Here is a 12,029-nt window from a genome sequence, read left to right as displayed (position 1 = left end):
TTGTTCTTTCATTCATGCCATAAGCACTTTATACGTCACTCCCTATCTTGTTTTGGAGGAGATTCCTAGATTAATCAACTTTTAGCTTCCTGACTACTCTCCTGAATTCATATTTATTAGATTTTATATCATGATCAGTATTAACATGGAACAAAAGGAACAGCACATCACGGGGTAAGAGGCCATTGACAATTAGGTCACAATATAATTTTGTTCATTAGACCTCTCCATAATGATGGTATTAACGGCTGTTTTTGACCAATTAGGTAGCCTAGTTGGGAAGTTCAGAGTAACAGTTAAGTTGAACGATAATGTTACTGACTATAATTAATTCTCCTAGGAAAAATTTTCAATAAAAATCTACATAAAAATCATCTTCATTTTTTGCTATTAAATAGTCCAACAGAGCATAAGGTGATTCATGAACAGATTTAAAGTACTTGCCAGTGCTCAACATACACTTGCTATTGCGAAGGATTTATTATGGAACTCCACTTCTTTCACACATGCTTCCATATGCAGCTCTAGGCAAAATATGTGAATGTCAAGGTTCTTAAATTTATGACCACTCATGATGAATGTCACAGTTACTCCTTTCTCCATTGCTGTTTTACAAAAATGAGATGGTAACCTCAATCCTATAACACTTAACAGCCTACATCAGTAGTCACATGATATTAATAGGGGGGCAGGTTATATAAACTGGGTTTAATGACTAATTCATTGAAGCAGACATCATCATCATCATCTGCTCTGCCCACAGGCAGGTTTTCACATGGCAACTCAATGCTCTCCTGTCTTTCAACATACTGAATGATCAAAAAGTCAGTATAAATTTGAAAACTGAATAAACCACAGAATAATGTAGATAGAGAGGTACAAATTGACACACATGCTTGGAATGACATGGGGTTTTATTAGAATAAAAAAAATACGAAAGTTCAATAAAGCGTCGTCTGGTGATGATGGTGAGCTCAGCCGCCACTTTCGTCATGCTTGACCTTCCAGGTCCCCAGACCTCAGTCCGTGTGATTATTGGCTTTGGGGCTAACTGAAGTCAAAAGTGTATCGTGATCGACCGACATCTCTAGGGATGCTGAAAGACAACATCCGACGCCAATGCCTCACCATAACTCAGGACATGCTTTAAAGTGCTGTTCACAACATTATTCCTTGACTACAGCTATTTTTGAGGTATGATGGTGGACATAGTGAGAATTTCCTGTAAACATCATCATCTTTGCTTTGTCTTACTTTGTTATGCTAATTATTGCTATTCTGATCAGATGAAGTGCCATCTCTCTGACATTTTTTGAACTTTTGTATTTTTTTGGTTCTAATAAAACCCCATGTCATTCCAAGCATGTGTGTCAATTTGTACCTCTCTATCTACATTATTCCGTGATTTATTCAGTTTTCAAATTTATGCTGAGTTTTTTATCACCCGGTACATTTCAGATCCAGGTGATTTTCACTTCTCTTTATATGCCGTCTATATCTTATGTTTCCTCCTCCTCTTCTTCAACCTCCTCCCACAAACCACACCTTCCAAAGTATCTGTTATCAAGCACTCCCTTCTCAATGTCTCATCCAGTTTTTCTTCCTTTCTCTTAAAACTTGCAGCACTCTTCTACTCTCACCAACCCTTTCCAACACTATTTTCCTACTCACTCTTTCCATCCAGCTTATCTTCTCCATTGTCCTCCATATCCACATCTCGAATGCTCGAGCTTTTTTTTCATCTTCTCATCTATGTACCTGTTTCTGTCCCACAGAGTGCCACATTCAAGGCAAAACACTTGCCAAGCCTTTTCTTGGCACCTTTATCTAGTTTGCCACTAACAACCTCCTCTTTATAGTGAATGTCTCCTTCACAATTGCAATGCGAATTTTCACCTCCTGGTGGCTTCTCAGGTCCTCAGTGATTGTACTTCCAAGATATGTAATTGGTCTTACTTGGCTAGTAATAATTTGTCCTATCTTAATATTTGCAATCTCCTTTCTGTGTTGATCACTATATTATTTGTTTTTGCAATATTGATTCTCGCCTCATGCTCCACACAAGCTTCACTCAAATCTTTTAGCATTCTATTTGCAGTTTCTTCACTTTCTGCCAATAATACCATGTCACCAGCAAATGTTATACATTTTATTATCTTCCCACCAACACATATTCCTCTTTTTCCATCTAAGCCTTAATCTGAATTGTTCCTCCCCAATCCATCTGTCCAACTTAGTATATAGCCTTCTGTTCAGTAATCTGAGCAATACTTTTGTTGCATGAGAAATTAGACCAATAGCCCTATGCTTTTCACATGTTTCAGCATTTCTCTCGTCTCACTTGGTATCATCACCATCGCAAAAAAAGTTATTAGACCACTCCCCTTTGTTGTATATCTCATTACAGGTGTAGACTAGTTCCTTCCTTCCCCCGTTTTCCGAACTCTTCAACTCTTCTTCTGGCAAAGTATTGATTCCACATAAGGTCCAATTCTTCATCACAATGCAGATAAGTAGTTTATTAATTTTACTTTTTAGTTCTTAAATATTTTGATACCATAAAGATAGCCAGCATTTCACATTGCATTTGGAGAAAACAATACTGCTGAATGCTACAAATTTTAATAAACAACTGTTTGTGCTGATATGGCATCAGGAAGGGGATCTAACCATCAACTGTCCCTAAAACTGCTAAGTCCAGTATAATAATGCTGACCTCTTAGCGAAACACGAAAATGCAATGAATAGGAGGAAGAGTAAGAAGAAGAAGGAGGAGGAGGAGGAGGAGGAGGAGGAGGGGGGGGATGTGGAGAGAAAATTCTCAAAATGAAGATCTATTTCAATCCTATCCTCTCTTAAAGCTTTATTTCTTTCTGTCCTCCCTACTCTAAAACAGGTTTTCCTCTGATACTTGTAACTAACTTTGTCATTTGTGACAGTGCCTACCCCTGTTAGGTTTCTTCTATTGGCCCAGCCAGTTTAAAGTTCCTGCCCTGTTGAGGTGAAGGCTATGCCTAGTACAATCCCATCTACTGACAGATATAACTTCATTGGTGTGGAAAGAACTATTTCATAATTAACCTGTAGTACACAGAATAATCATCGACAATGCAAAGCAAGCATTGTAATTGCAGAAATTGAAAATATTTTATGAAACATAGTATTCTGTTGCTATTGTTGTGGTTGTGGTGGTGGTCTTCAGTCTCAAGATTGGTTTGATGCAACTCTCCCATTAATCTTTCTGTGCAAGCCTCTTCATCTCTGCATAACTACTGCAGCCTAGAACCATTTGAACCTGCTTACTGGCCTGTATTTCCTATCCACTCTACTTCAGTCATTATCAGTTATTTTTCTGCCCAAACATCAAAACTCTTCTACTACTCTGAGTGTCTCATTTCCTAACATAATTCTCTCAGCATAATTTGCCATAATTAGAGTACATTCTTTTACCCTCATCGTACTTTTGTTGATGTTCACCTTGTACCCTCTTTTCAACACACACATTCCACACACCCATCTTAAGGTCCTCTGTCGTCTTTAACAGAATTACATTGTCATCGGAGAAACTAAAATTTCTATTTCTTCTCCCTGAACTTTAATTCCATTTCCCAATTTCTTTGTTTCCTTCACAATTTACTCAATGAAAATATTGAATAAAGCTGGAGATAGGTTACAAGCTTATCTTACTCCCTTCTCAACTACAGTATCCTTTCATTTCATTTGACTCTTACAAATGAAATCTATTTTCTGTACAAGTTCTAGATGATCTTTTACTCCTTGTATTTTGCCCCTAATACCTTAAGAATTTCAGAAAGTGTACTCTAGGTAACACAGTCGAAAGCTTTCCCTAAATCTACAGATACCATACACATAGATTTACTTTTCTTAAATTTCTCTTCTGAGGTACACCAAAGGGTCAGTATTGCCAGACATGTTCGTACATTTCTCTGGAACCCAAAATGATCTTCCATAATGTCAGCCGGCACCAGTTTCTCCATTCTTGAGTAACAAATTCCTGCCAGCAACCACGAGTTATTATTCACTCCTGTCAGCATCTTCCTTCTTTGGAATTCAAATGATTACACTTTTCTTAACATCTAAGAGTATTTCGCCTGTCCCACATATCTTACACATCAGATGGCTGGTTCTTCCAAGGATCTCAATAATTCTTATCTGCTCCAGGATCCTTGTTTTGTCTTATGTTTAGGTGCCCTGTCAGAGTATCATATATCTCCCATCTCATCTTCCCCTACTTATTCTCCTCTTTCTATAATATTTTCCTCAAATTTGTTTCCCTTATATAGACTCCCTACATATTCCCTCTACCTTTCATCTTCATCTTCTCTGTTTAGTACCGGCCTGCCATCTGAACTCTTGATATTCATACAGTTGCACAGACAATATCTATCTTTCCCTTAGTCATGCATGCTTTTATAGCCTTGCAATTGTCCTCTACTCATTCCTGCTTAGTCATTTTGCACTTTCTGTCAATCTCATTTTCTTTTATGTCTTTGTCCATTTCACCTACTGCATGTGCTGCATTTTTATGTTTTCTCATTTCGTCAATGAAATACAATATCTACTGTGTTATGTGAAGATTTCTACTAGGCCTTGTCTTTTTACCTACTTGATCATCTGCTACCTTCCCTAGCTCATTTCCCAAAGCCATCCATTCATCTTCCACATCATCATGATTTATCCCCATGCAACATGAATCAAATTAACTAAATAAGTAAATAACTTGTTTTCCCCTGTTCCAGTCAATCATTGCCTAATGCTATCTTTGAAACTCTCACCAACTTTCAATTTCTCCAGGTTCCATATCCTTAATTTCCTCCCTCTCTGCAATTTCTTCAGTTTCAGTCTAGTCCACAAGTGTCCCTGGAAATATTTTGTAGTTTAAAATCTGGTTCTGAAATTCCTGTCTTTATCAATACACAATCAATCTTAAACCTTCTGGAATCTCCTTACAACACTAATATTAGGATGGAAATATGAAGAATTTTATTAAAAAATCACACAAATAATAACAATAATTTATGCTGATAACAGTCAAAGTTGTTTACAACAGTACAATTAAAAAGACGTATATCACTGTTTCATTTTCTTTTGTGTGGGTCCCAAATCTTCTTCATCCATGTTCACTTCCTGGTCACAGATGTTTGTTATTGACACTTCATTACTTCTTCCTGGTGATGTATCACTTTGTATACACGCAATGATCTTGCCACAACGTCGGCCATCTGTAGAATAAAATCAAGGAAATTATATTAAATACAGTAAAAATCACTGCCAAATACTGCTGCAGTCAGAAAGGAAGGGAGGAACATTACGGTTTGACATGGCACTGACAGTGAAATCCTTATATATGAAGCACGAGTTCTGATAGGTGGAGGACAATGAACAGAATTTGCAGTTTCAACCCATATGGAACACCCAATCACTGGCCTTAACTGATTTTGTCACTAAACGGAATACCTAAATCTGCATGGTTGGATTTGAATTTAAACCCCACCATTCCCACGTAGGTGTACAGAGTCTTGTTCATTGCACCATCTAACTCAGTACTGCTGAAGCAATAGAGTCCTGCTGACATACGAAAGAACAGTCTGTGCCATATATGCTATTTCCCCCACTACGGGTGGGGGCAACAGGATAACGTGACAAAACCCAGTGCACAGAAGCTTCCCAACCTTAAGCAAGATAATCCACATAGTCCAAAAACTGATGTATTTTGATTTTTATTCATACATTAAACCAAAATGAATGAATAGTAGTTAAAGACTCACAGTGTTTAGAATTCAATACAGTTTCCACTTCTTGTGTCAGCAGCATGGTCCATTTCCCATTCTCTTGTTCAACAAGGAATACAGCAGATGTGCAAGCAGTATTTGTGGCAATAATATAAAAGTATATTGTACTTCATACCCTGTTGATGAAAGACATTTTTATTGTGTACATGAACACAACGTTGGTTGACTGGTTGATTTGGGACAGGGGACCAAACAGTGAGGCCATCGGTCCCATCGGATCAGGATGGATGGGGAAGAAGTCAGCTGTGCCCTTTCAAATGAACCAGCCCAGCATTTGACTGAAGTGATTTAGGCAAATCACAGAAAACCTAAATTGGGATGGCTGAACATGGGTTTGAACCGTCGTCCTCCCAATGCACCACCTCGCTCAATGTAAATAAAAGGCTGCTTGTTCCATAAAAACACGGGAGAACTGCCGGATATCAGTAACGTCCTGCCACGATATTTCGGCGCAGAGTCTTCTGGCCATCTTCAGGTGAGTGCCACTGTAGTAGTACTGGCGAGTACGCGCTGAGCTCCGCTATTTAAAGCTGTACTGAGGTGACATTGCGCATGCGCTGCTCAGCATGCATGTTCATAATGGCTCCGTGCGCTGTGCCTCGCGCCCTCCACTGTGAAAGCCTGGCGTATCGATATCAGGTCGATTTCCGTCTTTATGCAGATAACTACGTCGACTACAAAGTTTCTCTAAACAGGATTCCAAGCAGAGTTTAGCTGATAACCGTTATCTCGATTGATGAGAGTCTCGTTGATAATCGAGCTCCAAAAGTTTGATGTATGGGCCAAAATTTTTGTGTCGTCGTAATTCATGGAATGCTCTGTGGAAATACAATGTTCGGCGATTGCGGACTTGGTGGGTTGGAGAAGGCGAGTATGCCGTTGGTGTTCCACAATGCGTTCCTGCACAGTTCGTGTTGTTTGCCCTATATATGATTTGCCGCATTTTGTAAACACCTGGTTTACGAAGGCCCAGGTCGTCTTTAACGGATCCCACCAGTGATGAAATTTTGGAAGGAGGGCGAAAGATGACTCTCACTTGATACTTTCTCAATATTCTGCCTATCTGTGAAGAAATATTCCCAATAAATGGTAGATAAACAGTCGACCTGAAGGCCCCTTCCTCTTCCTTGTTCCGTCGTTTGTAGGTCTTCATCACTCTGTTCACTTGCCTTGGTGAAAAGCCATTCTTCATGGAACAATCAGTCCGGGAAAGCTTTAAACATCATGAATAACTATGTCTTATCATATGAATATAATAGAGGGAAACATTCCACGCAGGAAAAATCCTTTCGTCTTTCCCTCTTTCCTGACGAAGCAACCATTGGTTGCGAAAGCTATGATTTTGTGTGTATGTATGTGTTTGTGTTTCTATCGACCTGCCAGCGCTTTCATATGGTAAGTCACATCATCTTTGTTTTTAAATATATGTCTTTTATCAATTATATAAAAGTTGCAAGACATCTTGAGGTCATAAGATACTGTTGGGAGCAAGGTAAGTGACAAAGCACTTGTTTAGTTAGACAAGAAAGAAGAAGAAAATCATCTGTGGCCTTTCAGATGAAAAATCTGGACATAGCCCTGAAGTGGGTTAAGGAAGTAATGGAAAACTAAAATCTAGATGGGTTTTTATAATTTTATGCCTACTATTTTCATAGCAAAAACAGTGGTTCAACAGCAGTACACCAGTAGGATCAGCAATGGTTTTTATTAAGAAACCATTCCATGACCCACTTGACACAATTCAAGTACATAAAATGTAACAAACAGCGAAGTAACACTGGTAGTGAAACTAAGGGTATGCAATGCATAGAATATCTATCCCACTATCTTGCCTGAATATCCTTTTAAACAAATAATTATACCTTGCATAGGCAACAGTAACAGTATTATTGAAACAAAGTAAGACAATGAGTGTATTTAGGAGAATATATACTTATCTAATGACAAAACATGAACAACTAAACCAGGTCAGATCACACTTTAAAATATTGATGACTATCAATATCATATATGAATCAGCCTCCATAATCGGGTACCAATAATCCATACTGAATTTGAAAACCTTATTCAATGACCTCATCCCAAGGCTTAACTTATTTCTGCTTTAGTTGGTCAGCATTTATAGCGGAGCAGGTTAGTACCCAGGACGTTGTGTAACATTTGCTCAATGAAGTAACACAGTTGCGTCTTAAGCAGGTAGTGAAACTGAATGAAGAAGAGAAGGTGAAAATTTTGATAAGACTTGATCTTGAGGCCTTATCCCTGGTGTGTAGTACTATAACTTGATCACCTAACTTTCTGAAAAACCTGCCGGCTGCATACGTCACAATGTTTTTCAAGAACTGAAAACAGTAAAAGCTCCAGGACAGTAGAGTGAGGAGAAGCTGTTAAGGGAAACACATTGTAAATTAGTGGGTACAGCATACAAAGTTATGAGATGGTATGAAAAACTGAGGGATGTACTATGTCATTGGAAAAGAAGTCAGTATTACAGGGAACAATAGAACGATATCACACAGAAGAGCAGTGAAGGTCTTAAGCAGTTTATGGATTGGATTAGGAGAATAAATGCTCAGACTTGTGAGTTCAGAAGAAATGGAAGTGTGAATGAGGCAATAACCTACAAAGCACGGTCGTGTTCTCTTTATAAATTACCAGGTCATAGCTAACTGTTTTACTGGATGGACAGCAGTAGTACCCTCTAGGTGCTAAAGCAGAGATAACCACACTGCCACAAGCAATTTCCGAAGGCCCAGGAAGCTAGCTAAACATATGTGGAAGCTAGCCACAAAATGTGTGTGGTCCCTAAAGTTAAGATTCCCTGGCTAAGATTCCACAGGAATGGGGAAGGTACTCTGGATTGCTGCTGGCACAAAATTGCCAGTGCACACATAATGTATGCTAGAGATCCTGCCAGAGAATGAAGAACTGGACAGGAGGAAATGTTTTATGGGGCAGAGCATATCATGTGCTGTAGAAGGGCATTTAGGTTATATAATGCCTGTTGCCGCTGACAATTTTGGTGAAGAGAAAGGAAAGCTATAATGTGATAACCTAATAGCCAGTTTGGAAGTAGTAGAAGTGGATGAATTCAGATGGGAGCTAGATGCACAAAGCCCATACCAGGGAAACCACTCCATCACGTTATGAGAAAATCTGCATGCTTACAGAAAATGGACAGGAAATAATTTGTTGATTTATTAACATAATGTGCTGCACTGTTTGATATGGAAGACCCAGTACTGGCCGCCTCTATAATGTATCACTGTATACTGACTAGGATTGCATTGCCTGTTTATTGGAAGCAGTATCACCACCAAAAATAGGTGGTGGAGGAGAGTCACAGCCTGCAGTTGCATGACAATGTCACAGACACATGCACCAGCTCACAGGTCTCTCCAACTGTACATGTACCTAAAAGGTGCTGAGACAGAGCCAGACCTTATTGGTTCTGTTATGATTACCGTCACTTGTACCAGTGCACAACAAATCACAAAGATGCTACACAATCTGCGGCAATGTAGGTACTTCACCACTGTGACTTTACAAAATATATACCATCAATTACAATTAATGCCATAATATTGGAATCAAGTGAGTGGTAAAATACCAGTGGTTATAGGATTCAGAAAAGACCCTTTTTTAGGGTAGGGAGGACAGAAAGAAAACAAATTTTAAGAGAGGTTAGAACTGAGACAAACCTTCAGTTTGAGAAAGAAATCAAAAAACATAATTCCAGCTTATTACATCAACATAAACAGCCATTGGTTAAGAATTTTCAACTGTCAGCAGATATTTTAACTCCATCCAATTTTAAGTCAGTCAATGTGAAATGTCAGCTATCTTTATTGCATCAAAATATTCGAGGACTGAGAAATAAAATTAATGAATTAACTATCTGCATAGATGAATTAGAGTCTTCAAACCCAGCTGACATAATCTGCCTCTCTGAACATCATGTGACCACTGGTATAGAACTTTTAAGTGTTACAGGGTTTAGGTTAGCATCTCACTATTGTAGATCAGAAATGGAGAAAGGAGGAGTTGCCACATTCATCAGGAACTGTCATAAATTTAAGAACATAGACATTCATAAATTTTGCCTAGAACAGCATATGGAAGCATGTGCAACAGAATTAGAATTTCACAAAAAATCTTTCATAATATTAAGTGTATATCGAGCACCTGCAGGTAACTTTAATCTGTTTGTAAACCACCTTGAAGCTGTACTGGCCCATTTAACAACCAAAAACAAAGAAATAGTGGTTGCTGGTGATTTCAATGTAGATTTCCTTAAAGACTCTCCCAATAAGAACCTATTTGAGTTAGTAACACTATCATTCAACTTAATTCCCACAGTAAAGTTCCCCACTAGGATAACCACTTGCTCACAAACAGCCATTGATAATATCTTTATAGAAAAGTCAAATGAACAAAATTATATTACAAAACCAATAGTCAATGGCCTCTCAGACCATGACATGCAGTTCCTTCTGTTAAATGTTAATACTGAACAAGATATAAAATCTGTTAAATCTGAGCTCAAGAGGGTAATCAGTAAGCCAAAAATTGATTATTTTAGGACACTCCTCAGAGACATTCACTGGACTGATGTTTACAGTGCTCATGGCATGAATGAAAAATATAACATTTTTGCTAATAAAGTGCTTACCTTATTTGAACACTGCTTTCCCCCAAAACTTACCAAGGTTAGAGCAAAGTCTACAAAGAAGCCATGGATTACTCGAGGAATAGGTGTATCTTGTAAAACAAAAAGAAAACTGTATCTGTCAATCCGAAACATTTCCAATGTTGATGCTATAGCACATTATAAGAAATACTGCAAAATATTAAAGACTGTAATACGGATGTCAAAGCAAATATATTACAAGGAAAAGATAGTCATATCAGATAACAAAATAAAGACAATATGGGATATAGTGAAGGAGGAGACCGGTAGAACCAGACATGAAGAGGAACAAATAGCATTAAGAGTAAATGATGCATTGGTGACAGATGTGTATAGTGTTGCAGAACTTTTTAACAAACATTTTATAACTGTTACTGAAAAGATGGGGTTGTCAGGTTCGGTAGATGCTGCTATGGATTACCTTAGACCAGACATTTCAAGTAACTTCCATAATATGAATTTGACCCTCACTACCCCAACAGAAATAATGTCCATCATAAAACCTTTTAAATCAAAAACATCTAGTGGGTATGATGAAATATCAACAAAGTTAATTAAAGAATGTGATTCTGAGCTAAGTAACATATTAAGCTACCTGTGTAACCAGTCGTTTATCAGTGGAATATTTCCCGAATGGCTGAAATATGCTGAAGTTAAGCCACTGTTTAAGAAGGGAGATAAAGAAATAGCATCAAATTTCCGTCCAATTTCACTGTTGCCAGCATTCTCAAAAATTTTCGAAAAAGTAATGTACAGTCGTCTTTATAACCATCTTATCTCAAATAACATACTGTCAAAGTCACAGTTTGGATTTCTAAAAGGTTCTGATATTGAGAAGGCTATCTACACTTACAGTGAAAATGTACTTAATTCATTAGACAAAAAATTGCAGGCAACTGGTATATTTTGTGATCTGTCAAAGGCATTTGACTGTGTAAATCACAATATCCTTTTAAGTAAACTAGAATATTATAGTGTAACAGGAAATGCTGCAAAATGGTTCAAATCTTATATCTCTGGCAGGAAACAAAGGGTGTTATTAGGAAAGAGACATGTATCAAGCTATCAGGCATCATCCAACTGGGAACTAATTACATGTGGGGTCCCACAAGGTTCCATTTTGGGGCCCTTACTTTTTCTTGTGTATATCAATGACCTTTCATCAGTAACATTACCAGATGCCAAGTTTGTTTTGTTTGCTGATGATACAAACATTGCAATAAATAGCAAATCAAGTGTAGTCTTAGAAAGATCAGCCAATAAAATATTTGTAGACATTAATCACTGGTTCCTAGCCAATTCTTTGTCACTAAACTTTGAAAAAACACACTACATGCAGTTCAGAACTTGTAAGGGGTGTCCCAAGAGTATATGTCTAACATATGATGACAAGAAGATAGAAGAAGTGGACGGTGTTAAATTCTTGGGATTACAGCTTGATAATAAATTCAACTGGGAGGAGCACACCACAGAACTGCTGAAGCGTCTTAACAAATCTCTGTTTGCAATGCGAATTTTGTCAGACA

General features: G+C 37.9%; 1 protein-coding gene across 2 annotated transcripts in view; it reads right to left on the bottom strand.

Moving 5' to 3' along the window:
• Positions 1–4,981: 4,981 nt before the first annotated feature.
• The window catches only part of LOC124596294 (ribonuclease P protein subunit p30), an 85,417-nt gene continuing 78,369 nt past the window's right edge, over positions 4,982–12,029 (bottom strand). For both annotated transcript variants that reach the window (XM_047135388.1, XM_047135389.1), the window contains one exon: positions 4,982–5,243. In XM_047135388.1, coding sequence (XP_046991344.1) covers positions 5,092–5,243 — 152 coding nt within the window. In that variant the 3' untranslated portion in view covers positions 4,982–5,091. The remainder of the gene's footprint in view (positions 5,244–12,029) is intronic.

The sequence above is a fragment of the Schistocerca americana genome, chromosome 2, assembly GCF_021461395.2.
Source record: "Schistocerca americana isolate TAMUIC-IGC-003095 chromosome 2, iqSchAmer2.1, whole genome shotgun sequence".
Classification (NCBI taxonomy): Eukaryota; Metazoa; Arthropoda; class Insecta; order Orthoptera; family Acrididae; genus Schistocerca; species Schistocerca americana.
The sequence above is the reverse complement of the archived record's forward strand: the minus strand, read 5'-3'. Positions and strand labels throughout refer to the sequence as shown.